Genomic DNA, 22,738 nt, shown 5'->3' on the forward strand with positions numbered 1-22,738 from the left:
TGTGTGTGTGTGTGTGTGTGTGTGTGTGTGTGTGTGTGTGTGTGTGTGTGTGTGTGTGTGTGTGTGTGTGTGTGTGTGTGTGTGTGTGTGTGTGTGTGTGTGTGTGTGTGTGTGTGTGTGTGTGTGTGTGTGAGAGAGAGAGAGAGCTCTTTTGGTGCCGAAAGGTGGTCTTAACTGAAAGGCAGTTTCAATTGCAATGGACACTATTTGAATATGCATCAAAATGAAAATGACTCCTCTTAAATTGAACTTGCATAAGAAAATTATTTTTTCTCTTTCTATTCATGAGTGACTTACTACATAGGGAGGTGCACATGCACCATCATATTGCCAAAATTTTGGTATAGCCAAGAGCACATTGTGGACTTTTGTGTTTCAAAAGTAAGAGGCATATGTGTGCAAGCATGTCAACTATGCTCCGTGTGTGGTCTTTTTGGAAATTTAGTTGTCACAAAGTGGGATATGAGAACCAAAAGTGTTTGCTAATTACAGTAGGGTGAGTTATGGATTCATATAGTGTTAATATGTACAAATTTGAAACTAAAGAAAGGGCTTCAATGGAGAAGAGATATAAAGATCCCATTGGCCACTTGCAACATAGGCACAATGCTTCTACTTAATGATGAATTGAAGGTGATAGTCACCTAGGATTCACTTGATGTGCTTCTAGATCTGTGGATAATGATACGTTGAAGGATGAGGGTACTCTTGCATTAACTTGATGTGCTTCTAGATCAACATTAATCAACCCATTAGTGGCACGAGAATCAATCATGTCAATTGGAGCCACTTGACTAGAGTTTCTTCGAGAGCGAACTTTATCATCATGAGGATCGATTGTGTCGATTGGAGCCACTTGACTGGAGTTTCTTCGAGAGCGGACTTTAGGCCCTTCACAAAACCCATCATTTTGGCCACTGATGATGACTGATGGATCCTCTTTTCTCTTCTTATCTTTAATGAGAATAACCAACATTATAGCTTGAATCACTCCAATCAAGACACCAATTCCATTGGGTATCTGTAAAGGGAGTGGAAAATTTAAGAATGGATAGCCATTATTTTAAATCTATGGAAATTTTTGAAGGGTTTGTGAACTAGTCATAGAGAAACTGAGCATTGAAAGCTATTATCACATGTTTTTAGAAGAATATACTTTCTGATTCATACTATGTATCCATATTTACAATTTTTATTTGACTGACTTAAATATATAAAACACACTTTGTTTCATGGCTGATATTTTAATAGCATGTGTCCTAATATAAGAATCTCTTAACATCGAATTCTGCATCTTAAATCATTGGGAGTAGTAGCTTGATCACCACTATGAAGATGTCAAGGTTGACTAATCCATATGTTGTCCATACTGCTCCTTTCACAAATGCTGCAATCGATGATGTAGGTTGCAAGTAGAAAATCTCCTTAGATTGCAATGCTAGTCCCTATACATATCAAACTCAATCATCCATTAGAAAATTCACAAATTTATGCAATCAATCCATATTTTTACTAAGCTCAAAAAAGAAAAGCTTTTATGATTGAAAATAGTCAAGAAAAGGGACAAAAGCAAGCCCAAGTTCATTTAGTTGTTCATGCTATTTGAATGAAACATAAGAAACTTACACATTGTGATAGGAGAGTCATGTGCATGGCACTACTTATAATTGTGCACAGAATACCCACGACCAAAATCCTATTATGTTGAGAGTGATCGATAGTCAAAAGCAACACCACCATTATGATGAAAATAGATATAATGGTAAAAAGCCTCCAAAGCATGCTTAGCTGCACAATAACCACAAAGGAGTGTATTTATAACCTTTATCTTAACAAAACATAAATCTACAAATGGGAAATGCTAGGTGGTGCTATAGTAAGCCAAATTATCATTCTTATTCCTTGCACGTACATCATGGACCTTTATCATCCTAATTCCTTACCATTACATTTTGTACTAAAGTGAGAGGGACAAGATGATGAAAGTGTGCATGGTTGTGTTAGTCACTTGGGTTTTATGCTGTTAAAGGTTTCTTCATAATTATCAATGACTTGGGTTCTATGCTCATGCAACCCATGCTTGTAAAGATTTGAATTTCAGTCAAATAACTACTTACTCTCTCACTCCTTGTTGCATAGAAAAGGTAAGGTCCCATGTAGAGTAGAGCAAATCCACATCCAAAGCTATTGGTGAGGACCACCCAAAAGTCATGTGGGTGAACAAAGGGAAGACCATAGAATGCCCATAACAAGCAATTAAAAAGCTTGAAGACATACAAGTTTCCTGATAGTCCCCCACTCGACTTGAGCCTTACTATGTGAATGATAGTTGGCCTACACATTTAATGAAGTTGGATGAGTCAAAATATAATGTAAATGCAATAAGCTTAAAATTACATGAATGACCTAGCCAAGACTTGCCCTAGTTGTTTTATGGGACTAAAATAAACCAAAACCATAGGGATAGAGCTTTCATTCACTTTAGTGTTACTCTAGACGTTTTATTGAGTTGAAAAGAACTCGATGCATCTGATGAACTCCAAATAGGTTTTTCAAATTTGCTACTTGTTTGATATGTGTTGGATACATTCTTTAATATAATACAACTTCTTTAGGATTAACAAAGTGGTTATAGGTGAATCCAATGACTAGTAAGGCCACTAGTGGCCTATTATGCTTACTTTTCCATATTGCAAACCATAAGCAAAGGTGGGTGGCAAACTAATCAACACATGTTATAAGTTAAGCCAAAATATTATTTTCAAGTATAAAGAACACTTAGAATTACTTGGTGTATGCAGGCCCTTATGTTAAGTATGAATGCTTTAATAAAGTAAAGAACATATGCTATATCACCCTATGGTATAGAAGCTCTACGTAGAAACAAGCAATACTTATAGGATAAAGAGTATGTATATAAGCTCTAAGAACAATACTTATGAGCCATGCTTAAAAGATACAGGGAGTATATATATAAGCTCTAAGAACAATGTCTTGATAAGGAGTATAGAGGCTCTAAGAATTGCAACATCATCTCTAGTTTTATGAGTTCTAAGAGCAAGATCTATTTATAAGAGAGTTAAGATTGGCTCTTTTTTTAGGAACACGCTAAGTTAATAAGAGTTAAAGGCGTAAATAGAAGTGATTAAGTTCTGATGGCTTTCTCTCTAGTAGGGATGTAATAGATTAAGTTAATACTTGATGAGTAAAGACTTAAGTAGAAGTGATTAAGTTCTGATGACTTCCTCTTACAGGGATGTAAGAATAAGTTATGAGATGACTAGCTCTTGTGGGGATGCCAGCAATAGATAAGTTAATACTTGATTGAGTAACTTGAATAAGGAGCAAATGAGATTAATGAAGGAGGTGATAGCTGGAGAGAGATGACTTACGCGGAGGAGAGGAAGAAAAGGCAGGACGCCATGTTACCTGCACTGCACAAGGGGCATCCATGGGGTCAGATGTAGTCTCAGAGAGAGAGAGAGAGAGAGAGAGAGAGAGAGAGAGAGAGAGAGAGAGAGAGAGAGCATGCAATAGTATATCACCTAGTATGCCCAAGACTGATCGAGCTATCTCTGGAGCAGCTGGAGTCCCGCCAGCACCGTCCATGTCGTCTTCTTCTTCTTCTTCTTCTTCTTCTTCTTCTCTCTCTCTCTCTCTCTCTCTCTCTCTGTCTCTCTCTCTCTCTCTCTCTCTCAATGAATCAAAATTGGTAACTGATCCCTGCAGAGAAGATGATCAACCAGTGCACATCACCATGAATCAGGCGCATGAGCTGGTGTGTTAGGCTTCATCATCACAACCCATCATGCAGCCGCGATACTTAAAGGTTAAACTCTAAGCACCCATCAAATCCCAAATTCATATACATCAATTCCAAGAGTTCCTATTCATGGATGTGGAAAAGAGACTAAGAGACACACACATACAGCCACACACGAGAGAGAGAGAGAGAGAGAGAGAGAGAGAGAGAGAGAGAGAGAGAGAGAGAGAGAGAGAGAGAGAGAGAGAGAGTGTGTGTGTGTGTGTGTGTGTGTGTGAGAGAGAGAGAGAGAGAGTGTGTGTGTGTGTGTGTGTGTGTGAGAGAGAGAGAGAGAGAGTGTGTGTGTGTGTGTGTGTGTGTGATCACAAGGTTTTTTGCTAGGTTTTCATATTCCACATTTATGCTCTGGATTTTAATGAGCCTCTCTTGTGACTTTGATACTATATGGCCATCCTTCTTCTACTTAGAGGTCCTCACAAGCCCACACACACAACACACTATTCATTATGCTCATTCTTTTGTGATGTCTTTATTGATGGCCTTTTAACATATACCCACCTCACCTCCCCCCACCCCTCTTCCTACTAGTGTGTAGCTACCTCTCTTCATCACCACCGCATCCATAGCAAATACATTCAATGCATGTCTTTTCAAGGTGTACATGACAAAAGCTTCATAATTGCCCCACCACCCCCTCCTTTGCCCTCCTTTGAGATCAGTGTGTACATGTGGCCCCTTTTATGTGGAGCATTTTGCCCATATTGCATTTGTGGTTTCCAACATGTACACCCATGCTTATTTCTCCTCCACCTTATTGAGACTACATGTTCTAAATGTCATTATAGACCATCATTTCTCCACGATCACAATATCTTCATTTAAACATGCTTCATTTATTAAAAAGACGAAAGGAATTGGCATTTGATTTCTCATGACTATAGTGTACCATTGCGTCTTTGTGTTGCTAAGCTTGACTTAAAGACCATCTTTTTGTGCTTAAATCATGGAGAGGATTGATATGGAAAGTAAACACATTACTTTGTATCTCACCACTATAGATATGTTTGTTACTTTTGTGGCTTCGAAGATGACACTATCTAATCTAATCATCCACATGGCAACTCTCAACAAGCATAATACTTTGCCTTGGCCCCTCCTACTAAGGAGATAGTATTCTTTACATGACTTAAAACTCTTAGTTTAGCTTTTCATAAGTTTCCATGCTAAAAAGCATGCTAACACATGTGATAAGATATTTAATATGGAAGCCAACAAGCATAATGCTTGAGGCTTGTCTCATCAATCCCCAATCAATCACTATTAGGGAGGTAATATTTTCTACATGCGTTACTTTATCTTGTCATAAGTGTCTATCCCAAAAAACATGCCTATACATGTGATGAGATATTTAACTAGAAGGTACTACTAGCATTAAAATTTTCACCTAAGACATCTTGCATGCATGGCTAATTTGTATTCATGATGCTATGTGATTTGCACGCTAAGAAACAAAAGAACCTCACTTTAGGACTTACATTATTTATAATGTTTTCACAAAACTATAGCAAAAATTAAACTAATAACTACAAAGTTATTATTTAGTTCTTCGAACCATCTAACAACTTTATGCTTTAAGTATTGTTGATGCCACATAGAAATACAAGAAGAATGGAATGGTACCATTGAAGTTGACATTGAAGATTATAATGTTGGGAACTGTAGTTCACTAATGAATGCTTTCAACTCGATGGTAGACAAAAAGATTTCCTTAGGGATGCAATTCTGACACTCAAATAGGCATGGTAAGTTTTTTGAAACTTCGTGAACCATGGTAAGTTCCATGGTTGTGAAAGGGCTCTAAAGAAAGTGAAAATGCTCAATTGTTCTACATGTTTTACAATCAACACATTCCCAATAATGCATTTTTGTTTTACTCAAACTAGACTCGCATATATATGCTCACAACCTTTTTGTTTTTCATCCCTTATAACTTTGAAATGCCATGATTTTGTATGCACATTCAACACAACTTGTATTTTTGACAATGACTTGATGGTGATTTTACATATGAAGTCATGCTTTCATCATGATTACATCACATATGTAGATGATTGACATTCTCTATCTCACTTCTAATTATGAAGGAAATGAAGAGCAATCTTGTTGATGCCACTTAAGAAAAATAGCCAAACAATGCATCACTAGTTTATCAAGAGCTCCTTTTAAACATAATTTGTATCTTAATACCATTAGGGTTGCATATTTAAAAAATTCATACTCCTTTAAATGAAAATAAGTTCTCTTATATTTGGGAAGAAAAGATTTAGTACCTAGCATGCATAGTTGATCCCTTAAGTGAGGACTACTCTATCATAAGTTCTAAATACAACTTCTTAAGGGCTAGTCCAAAAGCTTAAGAAGGCTAGTGGATTTATTGTTATCCAAAGAAAATCCACTTATTCAATCACAAACAACAATAGTTAGTTTTCTTTTTAATGCATTTATCAATCTCGAGGTTCTATAAATGCTATAATTACTAAAAAGGATTATATAGATCAATAAGTTCACAACATGGTGCAAAGAATGATTTGCAAAATTGCCATAACATGGGCATGTTGGTTGAATAAGGAAGAATAGCTCATACATGTTGAGTACTTAAGACATGTAGACCCCTCAAAAAAACTGGAGCCCAACGAATGATTTTGTAGAGTTAAAAGGTATAATAGTTTGTGTTTTGAAAGTTAAAAGCCAAAAAACTCTATGCATATGTACATCCCTTTCAATTCAAATTTTGATACCCAATGTGCACTCCATTAAATAGATACCAATTGTCCTACTATTGGAGACATTCACAAAACTAGAGCCATAAGAGTATCTAAGAAATGCAATTTGGATCTTTTCTTTTCTATTTATTGAGAATCAATATCAAGGTATGTAGATGGGATAGCTTAGTCTTTGTATTACTAACTCATTGGATAGAATAGTGATCTAGTTCTAGATTTTTTTTTATAAGATTAGGGCCCTACAAAAGCACATCTAGATAAAAATAATATTGTTTGGACATTGGGGGTGTAGTTCCCTTGATTGTCATGCTTGGAAGGGCAAAAAGTGTGCTTCAATCATTGATTAATCCCACAAAATTTCAACCATCTATACCTTCGAAGTTTTCATACCAATGCAACTAAGGCTATGAACTACATCATCCTCTTATTTGGCAACATTATTGTCTTAGGACTTAAATTGAAGCTTCAACTTACATAACTTGATGTCCAATATCATGTCACAACTTTTCTTTGACTAGCCTACATTGTGATATTGTTTTATGTATCCATCCTTTTGGCCCTCATCTTGCTTTGTCTATTTCAATGCACACTATTGCTTATTGTAGTAGTAGCAAAACTCCAAATTGATCCCTTAATAAAAAATTGTTAGTGTGCCCTTTCTAGCTATACAGTATGTCTCACCTTCGAGCTCATCAAGCTAAGTTGTAGGTGACTTTTGAGTCTTCTAGGATCAATACAACTATCTAGGTTTGCTTGTTGTAGTGCTTACATCAATTATGAAAAAGCTTGTTGGTAATTACCCTAGCTTAGGGCTCAAATATTCATTATTTTTGTAGGCCAACATATATGGCCTTCATTTTCATGTGCACAATAGGCTTTTGCAAGAAAATTTGGAAGTCTTCTTGATGGAACATTATCTTGCAATACTTATGGCTTATTATGCTCTCAACTCATGCACACTACCTTGATTCGTAACTCATGGTCTCTCTTCATGCATCTCCCATGGTGTTACACTACACACCTTCCACATGAGGCTTAAATTATTGAAAAAAGCATAGTAAAGCCTCATATGTGCATTTTATCTTAGTTTAGATAGTTACAAAGTTGGTTTGAAGCATTACACTAGCTATGCATCACTTTAAAATATACTTTTATGCCTAAAGCTCAATGTGCTTTTAGGTTTGCAACATATAGCACTTTTAGACATGATGATTGTAGGTTGCCTACAGTCTAAAGTTACATGCCATATAAGTTCAAGTTAAAGTCATGTTTTATTTTTCTAATACAGTATTTCACACATGCTTATGATCATGGTTGGCTTCTACTTGGTATTTCATACATGTATATATGTAGGAACAAAATGAATGGTTGCTAGATGTCATGAAGTAGGTATGTGAAGTCTATTATGTACTCCCTAGCTATAATGCTCAATTTGGATCTTTAGTTCACTAAATCTTAGGATTAGAGAAACTCCATGTATCACAATCCTAAACTCTATACTATGAAGATCCAAATGCTTTGATGTTGATTTCAAATTGATGATGAGTATGCTTGGGATGTACATATCTAATGCCACCAAGTACTTTTGACATGACATCCCAAGATTTTGGAGCATGAGATAGGGGATAGATTGTATATTATATCAATCCAAGCACAATGTCATTTAAGAGTAATCCATAAGGCCTTAATTTGAACTACATGTGGAAGAAGATTCAAGAGCATATCAATAAGTGTTCAGGCTACTGCATATTTTGGAAACATAAGAGATGTCATACATGGATGCTTTTGTTAACCTTAAGATTATGATACTAAGGTGGGTTGGACAACATGGATCTCATCAATGAATGTTTGGTATGACAAGAAAGTACTTCAACAATCATATGGATAGCTAAAATCGAAGTACATGACGTGGACAACTTAGGTGAAGATGAGATGGGACTCTTGCTTGTGTTGGCTCAGCATGTGGTCATGTGAGTTGGTTGATCTTCTTCGAGAATAAGTGGTGGTAAGGGAGAGTTTAGAATTACGGATGTTTTAGAAGCTTTCTGTGAAGCTTCTCATCACAAGACATGGCATCCACCAACATGCTTTTTCTAAAGACCTAGTACTTTCTTGAGCATGTTTTTTCTAAAGAGAATATGAACTTCATAAGCACTCCGGTGTTTGAAGCCTTTGAGATGTATGTTATATATTTGATATATTTTATCCTTTTTACTTGAGTGTGTTTTTCCAAAGGACTAAATAGAGGCTTATTATCATATCTTGGGGATGGAAAACAATGCCTTAACATATGAGCCTCTATGAAAGCTTTAGCCATGGAGTGAGTTTAAAGACTTGAGGAGTTGTCATGTGAGAACCAAGCCTCCCCATATATGAGTGATGTCAAAATCATAATTTTGCAAGGTAGCCACCCACCTATGATTCTTAGGAGTGATATTTGAGTGGGTAAGGAAGTACTTTAGAACCCTATGATCACTTTGGACTCTAAACCGGATGTCATACAAATAGTGGTGCCACTTCTTTATCGCATGAAGAATAGCCATAATCTTTTGGTTATAGACATTCATAGCCATCTCTTTGTCCATGAGCTTATGACTCCCAAAGGCAATGACTCCATACTCCTTTAGCAATACAACCCCTATGCCTCTCCCACTAGCATCACATTAGATGGTAAACTTTCTAGAGAAATCTAGGCATACCAAGATAGGGGCAAAAGTGAGGAGTTCCTTCATTAAAAATTTGAAGCTTCTATCTGAAAGAGCGTCCCAAAAGAAAGCTATCCTCTTCAACCTATCAGTCAAAGCAGTTTCTATAGGCACATAATGTTTTATAAACCTATAGTAGAGTGACAATAGACCAAGAAATCCTCTAAGAGAAGTAGTAGCGGTAGGTGTTGGCCAATCTCTTACGCATTGCACCTTCTTAGGGTCAGCATGTATCCCTTTCTCACTAATAATGTGGCCTAAGTATTCCACCTCTATCTACATGAATGAATAATCTTTTTCCTTAGCAAAGAGTATGAGGTGCCTTAACATCAAAGATCTTCCTCATACATGAAAAACAGTTCTCAAATGTCTTACAATAAATCACTAATGTCATCGAAGAATACAAGAACAAACTTAAAAAGGAAAGGTTGTAAAATCTTACTCATCAAACTATGAAAGGTAGTTGGGGCATTAGTAAGCCCAAATAACATCACTAAGAAATGGTATAACCAACGATTAGTCCCAAAATGCGTTTTAATCTCATCACCCTCTCACATGCAGATCTGATGATATCTTGATCTCAAGTCAAACTTGGTAAAGAACTTAGCCCCCTTGAGCTCATCAAGAAAATCGTGCACTCTAAGAATTAGATACACATTCTTCACTATGACCTTGTATGCATTCCTATAGTCTATACACATCCTAAAGGATCCATCTTTATTCTTCACTAACAAGACTAATGAAGCATATGGTGAAGAACTAGGCTCAATGAAACCCATCTAAGCTCCTTTATTTGCTTGGCCAGTTCTTTATGCTCGCATTTAGACAATCTCTAGGGTGGCTTATTAACAGGCTTGGAGTGTGTCTCTAGGCCTATAGGGTGATCCACTACTCTCTTGGGAGGTAATGACATAGGCACCTTTTAAAAATCCATGTACTCCTCAACTAGAGCTTTTAATGGTGGATTATCAATTGAATCCTTAAACTGATCCTCAACCTATTTAATCAAGTGTAAAACAAAAAGCTAAGAGTGCTTTTTATACTCTTTCTTAAGTTGCTTAATGGTGATAAGTTGAAATTTTGATTTACTATGGATTCCATGTAGATGGATAGGCTACCCATCAATGGTAAATTCCATGTAGAACTACGAAAAATCCATAGAAATCTCCCTAAGATCATCAATCAATCACACCCAAGTACTACATCTATGGGTCCCAATTCCGAGGTAATCAGGTTCACCTTTACTTTATGCTTTTCAACCAACTGTATGGGAACCTATGTACACGTTTAGGTTTTGATTTCCTCTTCACCATTGGCTACTTGAACTCTTATGAGCTATTGTAAATCAGTGAAAAAATAGTTCATCCTATCAACAACTGACTTATTTACAAAACTATGTGTACTACCACTATCTATTAGGATAAACACATCCTTTCCATGTTGGTACCCTTCATATAGACTGTATTATGGCTCCTAGAACCAACCTTCCATGGAAATAAACAAAGGGTAGTGATAGTGTTATGCCCTTGGATTTAATGGAACATGTCCACTGGGGTCAAATGGAAATCCATCTACTAGCTCATGAGTTTGATCCTACTCAAGATCCTCATCATGATCTTCAAATTCATCTTATGCACCCACAGTTGGTTCTTCAATTACTTCCTCCTCAACATCCTCAAATACAATCATGTTATAGTTCCTAGCTTTGGCATTCTTATAGGTGCACTAAGATGCATGGTTAGCCATGTAATTTTCACTGCACTTGAAGTATAGACCCTTCTCTTTGTGCTCCCTAAAAAGATCCATGGGTATAAATTTTTCACCATTTGGTGAACTATTTTAGGGTTTATTGTCACCTTGTTTAGGCTCAATTTTATGCCCGAGTGTTGATGGCTTTGAAGCACATTGCTTCCTTGAAACATTAAAAGTGGAATATGTGGGGACTCTAGGGCTACCAAATAAAGTACTAAACCCGCCATAATTGCCACCAAAGTTGGGCTGCCTATTAGCAACCCTTTGTGGTCCAAAAGAAGCCTGCATAGGGATATCCTTTCTATACTTGCAAGCATACCTCTTAGCTAGATCAATAGCCTAGGATAGTGTGGTGGGTTTTTGGGCCATAACATTAGCTAATACATTAAGATCTAGACCATAAATATACTTATCCAATTTTGTATCATTGCTCACACTCTCTACATACATAGTAAGGTTTAGGAATTGGTTGGTATACTCTATAACAAATGGGCTTCTTTGGTCCTACTGATACCATATATTGGCCAATTTTGCTTTCTCAATGGAAAAGACGAAGACTTGAGCCCTCTTTGCTTTGAAATCCTCCCAATTGTCAAACTACTGGTTTTCTCTTTTTATGTATCACCACCATGTGGGAGAAAAGCCCTCAAGGTGAAACATAGCAAAGTGTATCCTTTGGTCGTCAAATTTAGGGAATATGTCAAACTAAGACTCTAACTTTGAAGTCCTCTCCAAATCTGCTGGGTGATGATGAATGGTCTCTATATTTTTTCAACACATTTATCTCAAAGAGTTCCCTCTCTATAAAGCCTTGCTACCCATTTGATGCTTGGGGATGTGTGTCCATATAGCTACCAATGGGATCTGAAATATTAGAAGCACTCTTATGATAATTTGTTTGAAATTTTCCTGGAGAAATAGGTGACTAACTTCCAGCTCCTAGAGGAGGGTTGGATGCATGAATACTCAAAATTGGCTCATCAACCCCAAACAAAGTCTCCCCAATCTCATAAATGGTATGTGGTATACCCTTCTTTCCAATTATACCAAGTTGTGGATTAGGATTGAAGGGCTAGAATGAATGCTTCTCTCTACTCTCTTTGTTTGCCATTTCTGCTACCACAAGCATGGAAATCTGATCGCTAAGCTTATCTAGAGATTATTTAGTGGAAGATGCATTTTTCTCCAAGGAGTCCTTAGTAGATTGGGCCATCTACTCCATGGCTTCCTTGCTTTGGATGTTTGATTGAACCACTTTCTCCACCACTTTATCCAAATTCGCAACATTATTATGCCTAATGGAATGCCTAGTTTAATGCTGACAAAGTGTGGCATTCAACATACTATACACACCATATTCATGTGATTCTTTTTCATCACGATGTGTTTTAGGTATTTTTTTGTGTGTTTCTTTGATAAGTTGCTAGACATCATCATTGGCTTTGTTCTTTCCTTGTTTCCAACCATTTATGCTCACTATCATAATGCAGTCCTAGTAGACCTCTTGCCATTAAAATAGCTATAACTTTTTACCACAATATTAGAATGAGAAAAAAAATTATTTTAAAAAATCTAACAAAAATCTCTTTAGTATAAGCTTTAAGATTTCACTTTAGAATTGAAAATGAACATTCTAGGTATATTTTTTTCATGTTTTCTTTTCATATTGTACAGAATAGTCCAACATCTTGTAAATTCCATGTTTTGATCTTTTAGTACCCGTAGGTCCAAACCAACGTCTTAAAACCCTATAAAACCTTGGATAGGACCTATAGGTATTGAGTACCACCTACAATACCTTATATAAGCCCTATGAAAACTTTGAAATACCTTGCAGCACCTATAACCAAGTGAATAATACTCAAAAATGGCTTATACTACCCTATTTGTTTGTAATACCCTATAAGCAATCTATAAATGGCTTGGAACAACCTATACCACATATAAATGGTTGAATATTTTCCCTAATAAATGCTCAAGTGTCATGTTACTCTTGCAAGTACCTGTATCCTACTATTAAAGGCCAAAGTGACTTAGAAACAACGTGTAATCCTTCTAATCTTATCAAATATGGCCCTATTTGAATGCTCTTTAGCTTGAAATCTTCAAGTCTTCAATTTCTCCACTCATGATACATGTGTGAGGTATAAAACGGAAAGATGGGCTCCAAATCACCAAGAGGTGGGCAAAGTTTCCCACAAGTTGGTTGGTCGCACCCCTTCAAGATCTTCGACAATGAGGGAGGGTTGCCTTCATTTGTCCCACTATCTCCCCTGACATCCACTTTTTTCCTTTGTAGGAATTGCGTTATACTCTACAGAAACATGGATGCTATGTATTACTGAAATAATTCTTTTATCCTTCAATGATATGCATAGATTGATTGATCAAAAGAGAATGGAAAAATGGGGATTGGCTGAGGGTCTTACCGCTGTAAATTTGTGGCTCATTAATTGTAATACTTCCCCTTTACAATTTACTTCTTGGTATAATAGAATCAAAAGTTCAAATCAGAGTTATGCATAAAGAATGCAAAAAAGGGAACCATGATTGAATTCAAATACAATCAATGTTGAAATTCAATTTAGAATATTTGATTTGCCTAAAGAGGTATTAATCTCTAATCTATGGTTAATTCAAGGGCTCAATAAACCATTATCTCTCATCAGCACAAGCGGATTAAGAGAGATTTGAGAGAGTAATAGTGATTGAAATACCTCTTGTAAGTTTGAAGAATATCTAAGATTCAAATAGAATCAAGCTTCAGCCACCCATTAGAGGGAGAAGAATGTTCCATTCAATCCGTAGCTTCATGCTCCATAATCCATATGAATCGGCATGTACTTTGTTTGAAGACCATAAAGCCTTGAAGAATAAGTGCCCTAAGCCTCTTTAAATGCTTGAATACAAGAAATTCAAGCTCTTTAACCAAAAGCCCCAAAATAGAACTCCATTTTGCTTGATAGGCTGAAATCTCATTCAATGTCTATAATCTTGATGGTATTCCATCTCAATTTCCTTCTGAATAATGCCATTTACCTATGTATGCAAGCTTTCTTGGTGATTCTTGATGGCTTTAAAAGAAATTCAACAATACCTTGTTGTCTATGAACATTGAGAGAAAAAAAAACCTTATGGAAGAGAGAAAATGAATCAGTCTTGACATCATGGATAGCCCTTGGCTAATAAGAAAGTCTTAAGGGTAAGAAAACGAGTAATCTCATCATATTCTTCAAGATTCTTTACCATGAACTATTGCCCCATTTTACCATAGCTAGGGGTTGAGGAGGTCAAAGAGGGAACTCAAAAGTTGAAAGGGAAGCTACCCTGCTTCTCAAGAATGCTTGACTTGATCATTGATCACCATAGAAGAGAGTATTGCTTGCTATTGAGGAAGACTTTTCCTACTATATTTAGCACAAATGTCCTTAAAAATGCACTAAACTTACTGGTGGTAATGCTTGATTAATCCAAGCTCCACTAAGGTTGATATGTTGCTCATAACTCATCGACCAATTGCCACAAGGTTGCTTGAAGAGATGAAGTGCTACTGAGAAAGAGAGAGGATTCTTTGTCTTTGCTATCCACCATGAAAACTTCCACAAAATCTTGAAGGAAAGAGAAAAGAGAAAGCTTGTTTGTAAAAAGTAATTAGACTTCTAACCTTGACTAACTCTATTTCCTCTTTCCTTAACCATTTTACCTCTAGAATGGCCTATTTCTTAACCAGGATCTGCCATTTTCTCCATTGCACCTCCAACTTGGCCTCCATCTCCTCCATTTAGCTCTAACTAGGATGGAAAGCTCCTTCATCTCTGTATTTGTCCACCTCAAGACACCCTATCCTTGAGTAATTGGAATGTAACTAGTCTGTGAACAAATTCTAAGGTAAGATTATGACCAAATGGATCAAAGACCAATGCTCTAATAGCAGTTGTTAACAAGACGACTAAGAGATGAGAGAAGAGAGTGCAGAAGAGAGAGAAAAGAGGCGAGAGAATGAGTGACAAGGAGAAAGAAATACTAGAAAGATAGGAGAGAAGAGAGAGAAACCATGAATGTTGTAAACAAGAAGTAAGATGAAGAGACTATAATTGTATTATTTTCAAGTGATCAAAATTACATCTCTCAACACCTTTTATACCTATGTTAGTGTGACAATGCACTATTAATAAAACCCTCTCAAACAATATGTATTCCCAACTTCTTACAGATTCTCAATACATTAAAATATCATATCTTACAAATTCCCACCTTCTTACAAATTCTCAATATATTAAAATATCATATCTCTTAAATAGTACTAATGAGGGAGATTTGATTAAATATAAGAAACAAAGGAGGGAGGAGGAGGTGTCAATTTTTATCGAGTACATTGATACAAGCTTTTAGCTTTTGACTCAAGGAAATTTTCCTTTAGTGGGTAGTGAATAGGAAGTTCATTTTTTTCTCATGAGTTCTTTAAGTTCGTTGCATATAGAGACCCAAGAGTAGAGAGACCTTCTTTTGAAGTCAATAAAGGCAACGGTTATAAGCTTGTGGTAGATATCAAGCACCCCTACTTGTTGTTTGCCCAAAGAGGGTGGCGAGGCAAGTAAGGGGGTGATTTGGGGGAGACTAATGGCATTAGAGATTTTATAGTGTTTTTTCCATTTGGAAAGAAATGCATATCTTAAAAGTTGGTTGACTAAGCAATTTTCCACGGTAACAAAAGAACATTAGATAAAACAATTTTTGAGATATTTATATGAGAAAAATATAAGTCTAACACAAAGTTAACATGTATGCATATAAATTTAGATGTTTCTAGTCATATTATAGGTGTATATTGTCATAATTAAAAGTGAAAAAATATATTATTTTAAATAATATATACATAGAAAATTATTCTTTATATATTTTCATAATTGCAATGTTCCAAAATGACACTTGGTCCAATTACAAATTTTAGCCTTGGGCTAGCAAGTCCAACTCAGATCAACACATGTTTTTAGCAACACAACAAATAGGGTGCTTGATGATGGTAAGACTTGGAATTTATTTGTTGTTCTCCTCTCTATTACTTTCAAATCCAAGGCTTTGGATTGTTTAAGAACATGCACAAGAAAGAAACTATAACATGACGAAAATTGCAAACAAATTGAACTTGTTGAGGTGAGCTAAGAGTTTTTTTTTGTGCTTCTTTGTTTTCCAAGATCAGCTTGGTATAGAGAGAGAGAGAGAGAGAGAGAGAGAGAGAGAGAGAGAGAGAGAGAGAGAGAGAGAGAGAGAGAGAGAGAGAGAGAGAGAGAGAGAGAGAGAGAGAGAGAGTGTGTGTGTGTGTGTGTGTGTGTGTGTGTGTGTGTGTGTGTGTGTGTGTGTTGGTGGTATTCCTTCATGTGCCCACACATACGTGTACCTACCATGATAGTTTAGAGGGACTTTATGTGGCGAGTCTCAAACTGCATCTCAAACTACAACATGATTTGTAGATGATTATTCTCACACAAGAAATGATATTAGAGTAGCTAAATGTAGCAAATGAATACAACAAAAGATTGGCAAAGTTTGTGACCTTTTCCACTTTGCGAAAGTTTTCAAATGCACAAAAGAGTCTCGAAAATGAAGGATCTACTTTATTTTTAGCCCGCAAGTGCCTCCCATGCATTTTAAATAGATATGTAGTAAAGCTCTTGGTATACTAATCTAATACCACAATTGTGAATAGATAAGAGGAAACAGAGGTAGAGGTGAAGTAACCAAGAGCACACACACAATGGAGACTTGAGCACATAGAGTAATGTGGCTAAAAATATTTTTCGTCTTTTTCTTCTTCCACACAAAAAAAACTTAGTCTACAATATGATAAAAGACTAAATGAAAGTACTATAATATATATACATGCAATCACCAAGTATGAACTCACTAAGGATAGATGAAGCATAATAATGTGCCATAACCAAGAGTGGACTATGTGGGTGTAGTCCATCTCTAGATCATTAACATATCCTCCATGTCACTCACCTAACATGCTAGTGAGTAAAGCCCTACCACATCACCAAGGCATATAATGGATGCTAGCTCATGTGGAGCTTGACATCTTAATACTCTCCCTCAAGCTCAGCATGAGCTCATGTACTCCAAGCTTGGTCTTGAAGTGGTGAAGCTTCTAAGCTCCCAAGGCCTTGGTAAAAATATATGTAGCACAATCCTCATTACTAACATACACCAAGTCAATATCACCTGCTAAAACATGCTCTTGAATGAAATGGTAATGGACTTCTATGTGTTTGGTTCTTGCATGATGCATTGAATCCTTGTCTAGCTCAATGCTACTAAGGTTATCATAGTAGATGATAATCTTCTTATCTCCAAATCACCAAGTGATTTGCATAGACAAGCCACCTCACATGCTGCAACTAGTACCCATGTACTCTACCTTGGTACTAAATAGTACAACTGCAAGTTGTTTCTTGCTCCTCCAAGTAACAATACCATAAACCCATCAGTAGACCTCATGTTTGAAGTAGTAGCAGTCTAAATTTTCATTTCTATAACCATGTATGTTCAATGGTACAACTGCAATATAAAAGAAGGCATAGTCAAGTGACATAGTGCAATGTGCACAGCAATACATCCAAATGTGGCTTTTGTGGAAGTTACATAAAGTGACTCTCCAAACCAATTATGTAGTTGCATAAAGTGACCACAATCTTTCTATAGATAGTGACATCCTCAATCACGTCATCCTTATGTGCACTAAGCTTAGCATTGACATCCAAACATATCGAGATTGGCTTGCAATTAGCCACACCATACTTTTTCAACATATCCAAAGCATACTTGATAATCTAGTCATCTACATATATAGTAATGACCACAATACCTGCATCACTCTCATATAGATAGAGTGACTGATCAGCTTTTACTCCATAGACTCCAATGCTAACAAGATATTCCACAATCTTGTCATGCCATGCTAGTTGCTTCAACCCATACAAGACCGAGACAAGACTTTACAAAGCCTGCATGAATATTAAGGATAACGGTCATCCACACAGTTGCTCTAGATAAGCTTCTTCTTCCAACTCCACATGCAAGAAGGCATTTTAAATATCTGTTTGATGCATGATCCAACCCTTTGATGCAACCAGTACTATGACTACCCTTACAATAGAAGTTTTAGCCACATGATCAAAAGTCTCCTCTTAATCAATGCCATTAGCTTGGGCATACCCTTTGGCAATCAATATTGCCTTATAGTGCTCAATAGATCCCTCAAATTTATCATTCACCTTGTAAACCCTTTTCAACTAGTAGCTTTCTTGCCTTTTAGTAAAGGCACCAAATCCCATGTGTCATTTGCCTTAAGTGAATCCATTTTCTTATCCATAGCATTATCAAAATGCTCATTACCCATTACATCCTTAAAACTAGTGGGCTCTACATCTTGCACAACCTTAGTCATGTATACATAGTGATAAGCTACATAGCTATGATATGTCAATTGCTACATTGGCTTTCTTACTTTGGTTGACCTATGTGGACTTGGATCACTATACTAGATACCTTAGTATCCTCTTGTATGTCCCTCCAACCATGTGTTTTAATAGATGGAATCCCAACTTCTTCATCTAAGCTCTTCTTGAAACCATCTAGATCCACATCATTATGAGAGAAACCTGATGATACATTAGTAATAATAGGCAAGTCCCCAACATTGTCCTTTCCTTTTCTTGACATGTGTGATGTAGTTGGTGGAGGGAATTGTGACCATAATCTACCACTCCATGGTCTATCAACAAATCCATGACTAGGAGACCCTTGTGGCCTACTCAATGTTTGTGACTATTGACTTGATTTTTGCATAGCCACACTCTCATGCACATCAACCCAATTGTATCCTATATCAGCTCCTCATTTCATCAAAGATAATATCCCTCCTAACTCTTGTCATGTGTAATAGGGTTATAGGATGTCTATACCCTTTGCTCAAGAGAATATCACACAAATATATATTTTTCTACTTTGGGATCCAATTTATTGAGCAACTCATTAGGAATATACACATAAGAAATACATCCAAACACTTTCAAGTGGCATAGATTTGGCTTTTTAGGTAGCAAACACTTTAGCCCAATTATAATGAGGTAAGTCTCTTTCATACGCCAAGGCTCTATCTACTCTTGCAATATACCATTCTTCTATTCGACAACTCCATTTTACTAACAGAGCATAACTATATGTGCATTGCCTTCGAATATCATTTTTTTGAAAATTTAGAAAACTCATTGGAGGAGTATTATCCCCATCCATCCAAAATTTGGCATTCATATGCAACCTTGTCTCCTTCTTCTCAACTAAAGCTTAAAACTTCACAATAGACTAGAAAACTGGAATTTGATGTAAATAACAAGTCCACAAGTATGAGGTTTCATGTCATGAAGTTGAATGCCTGTGAGTGCTTGTTAGGAATGAATTGGTTAATCCCCAATGATGCCCACATTCATTTTGAGAAAAACCAAGTCTCATTCCGAAACTTGAAAGGAAATCAAGTGGCTACACAAGTTAAAGTTGATAAATCAAAAAATTAGTTAGGTAAAGCTTCACGCATCACATAAGGCTTAAAAAAAGGATTGCCCATCTATCTAATTAAGCTCAACAAAACCAATCAATACAAGGAATTAGAATAAGAACCTTATTGGATGAAGGAATACGTGATCATGAGAGTAAGCTTGTGCCAAGAGTTGGTCCCCTAGTGGCAAAAATGCCTTATCAAATGTGAATTCCTGAGGCAATTGATTTGAAAGAGCAACTCATATTGGATCAAGGCTACATTCAGCCAAGTAGCTCACCATTGGGAACTCCAATCTTATTCCAAAAGATAAAAGACAAAACCCTTCATCTTTGCATCGATTATCTTGGGCTAAATCAAGTGACACTAAAGAACAAATGCCCAATTTCTAGGATTGATGAGTTTCTTGAAAGGCTTCAAGGAGCAAAGATCTTCTCTAAATTGTGTTTGTCGAGTTACTATAACAAATCAAGAAATAAGGATCAAGGAAGTAGATATCATAAAGGATGCCTTCAATACAAGGTACGGGCACTATGAATTTATTGTAATCCTTTGGATTGACTAATTCTCTAACTACCTTTAATAGGCTAGTACAAGATATCTTCAAGTCTTACCTTGATGAGTTTGTTCATGTCTTCTTCAATGCCATCCTAACCTACTCTAAAGAAAAAGAAGAACATGAAGGGAAACTCCAAATTGTGCTTGAAAAACAAAGGATGCACAAGATTTATACTAAGAAGAGTAAGCAAGAAGTAAATAGAATACCTTGGATTCATAGTATCCGAGAAAGGAATTGTAGTAGATACATCCAAGGTCAAAGATGTGCAAGAGTGGCTGCCCCCAAGTTCAATCAAGAAGTGCATAGCTTTTTGGTATTGATGGGATGATATTAAGTCCTTTATGAAGGATCATGCCTTGATTGTCATCCAACCCTCACTAACTTGCTCAAGGAAGAAACCTACATTGTATGGACCCCAATTGAGAAATATAGCTTTGAAATGCTCAAGCAAAGTTTAGTAACAACTAGGATTCTAAAGCTTCTCAATTTGAACCAAGAATTTGAGGTTATGAGTGATACAAGTCTCATGTACTAGGCTATATACTTATGCAAGAGGAACATCTAGAGGCCTACTCCTCAAGGAAGCTAAAGACACATGAAAGAAACTGTGTTACTCATGATTTGGAACTGTTAGCAATGATCCATGCTCTCAAGCTATGGGACACTACTTTCTTAGAAGGAGACTCATTTTATTAACAAATCACAAGAGTCTCAAATGGATCTTTACTCAACCAGCATACCTAGACATGAGACAATAAAGGTGGATCAAAGTTTTATTTTGAAAAAAGACTTCGAGATCAAATATAAACTAGGCAAGGAAAACATAGTTACATATGTAGTAAGTCGTATAAGGAGTTCCTCAATGCTCTCATCTTGGAGGAACCTTCAAGAGCCAAATCATTAGCTACTATAGTATCAATGCTAAGTAACCCTATCATCCAAATGGTGAAGGAAAAAGCAAGCAAGGACCCAAAAAGAGATCTTCAATTTAAGGAGCAAGATCCTAAGTTACGGTTTAGATAGTAAGAATTTCCTATTGAGGAAGAACTTGTGAACTTCAAGACAAGACTGTGCATTCCCACCAACCAAAAAGAGATGTTCAATTTAAGGAGCAAGATCCTAAGTTACGGTTTAGATAGTAAGAATTTTCTATTGAGGAAGAACTTGTGAACTTCAAGACAAGACTGTGCATTCCCACCAACCAAGAACTCAAGAAGAAGATACTTTAGAAAGCCCATGACTCCCCATTCTGAAGACGCCTTGGCTATGCTAAGAGACCCAATGCAAAGAGAAAGATCTATCATTAGGAAAGCCTAAGGGGTTATGTACTTAAGTACATCACAATCGAATATCTAAGCTATCAAAAAGCCCATAATATTCACTCTTTATAAAGGAGACATGTCACCAATGAGCAAAGAATTTAAAAGGTGGAGCAAGAGTGGAAGCACAAGTGGAAGCAAAAGAGATGGAAAAGCTATGGAGGTTCAAGTAAGAGAGAGCAAGATGGTATATGGAAACATTGTCACAATGTGTAACATGCCTTATCTTATCTAGTTGTCATGTAATGAATAAAGAATAAAGTGACAGTGATGGGCGGCCGCCACCTATAGTATATAGGTGTGCTGATAGTAAGTGCAAGTAAATGTAAGTGGCTAGGCAGATGCAGCCTTTAATCCCCAACAACCTCCCACTTAAAGATGAATATACTTGAGTGTGGAGAAAATAATAAAAAAGTGACAAAGTACAATATGTACATATAAGGACAACAAGATGAGGAATAGAAGTCATCTCATCATATGCCCATCATCTTCTTAAGGAAGGCATAATGTTCCACTAAGAGACTTTTACTGACCAAATCTGTAGGATTCTCATTAGTTATATGCTTGTCCCCAATCATCACTCTAATTATGTGATTGCAAACCTCAATGTGCTTGGTCTTTATATGAAAGACCAGATTACGTGCCAATTGAATGGCACTCATAGAGTCCAAATGCAATGTAGGAGTCATAGTCATAGTAAGGTCAACAACCAGATGGCCTAACCATAGGGCTTCCTTGAAAGTCTTAATGGCTGCAATGTACTCAGCCTTGATAGACAAGGCTATATACTTATGTACCCTAGACATCCAAGAAAAAACACCTCCAGCAAAGGTAAAGATGTAGTTAGAGGTAGACTTCCTACTATATCTGCATATCATGCATAATCAGGGTCTATGTAGCTGACAACTAGTATCCTAGACACCATAACAAATGCACATATCTACAATGCTCTTAAGGTATCTCATGATACCTTTCACGGCATCCCAATGTCATCTGCCAGATGTTGCCATATAACGAGCCACAATCCCCATTGCAAATGCCATGTTAGGTCAAGTGGCTACTATGTATCCATGGAATACATCAAGCTTCCCACCATGGATACGAGATCTTGGCTATCTCATCCTTCTCATCATTTGACTGGGGACTTGACTGGGGACCAATCTAGCGAATTGAGCTTCATATGAGAAGGCAATGGGTAGCCAATAGGCTTACCACCCTAGATATGGAATCACTCAAGGACTTTATGAATGTACTTGTTTTGTGTGGCAGGTAGAGGAGTCCTTTAGAGTACCAAGTATAGAGA

The 22,738-nt window shown here is 36.7% G+C and overlaps 1 protein-coding gene across 5 annotated transcripts in view; it reads right to left on the reverse strand.

Moving 5' to 3' along the window:
- Nucleotides 1–239: 239 nt before the first annotated feature.
- The window catches only part of LOC148016074 (bidirectional sugar transporter SWEET4-like), a 28,236-nt gene continuing 5,737 nt past the window's right edge, over nucleotides 240–22,738 (reverse strand). Inside the window, exons 2-8 of one of the 5 annotated variants that reach the window (XM_087664243.1) lie at nucleotides 3,546–3,723; nucleotides 3,393–3,429; nucleotides 2,278–2,334; nucleotides 2,118–2,184; nucleotides 1,627–1,788; nucleotides 1,326–1,445; nucleotides 240–1,021 (exon numbers count right to left, since the gene is read on the reverse strand). In XM_087664243.1, the coding sequence (XP_087520369.1) occupies nucleotides 641–1,021; nucleotides 1,326–1,445; nucleotides 1,627–1,788; nucleotides 2,118–2,184; nucleotides 2,278–2,334; nucleotides 3,393–3,429; nucleotides 3,546–3,723 (1,002 nt within the window). In that variant the 3' untranslated portion in view covers nucleotides 240–640. Of the gene's footprint in view, nucleotides 1,022–1,325; nucleotides 1,446–1,626; nucleotides 1,789–2,117; nucleotides 2,335–3,392; nucleotides 3,435–3,545; nucleotides 4,208–22,738 lie in introns of those variants that run through there. The other 4 variants (XM_087664247.1, XM_087664242.1, XM_087664244.1 and 1 more) reach the window with 4 other exon arrangements.

The sequence above is a fragment of the Lygodium microphyllum genome, chromosome 23, assembly GCF_053477565.2.
Source record: "Lygodium microphyllum isolate KBCC chromosome 23, Lygodium_microphyllum_v1.1.10, whole genome shotgun sequence".
NCBI classification, from domain to species: Eukaryota; Viridiplantae; Streptophyta; class Polypodiopsida; order Schizaeales; family Lygodiaceae; genus Lygodium; species Lygodium microphyllum.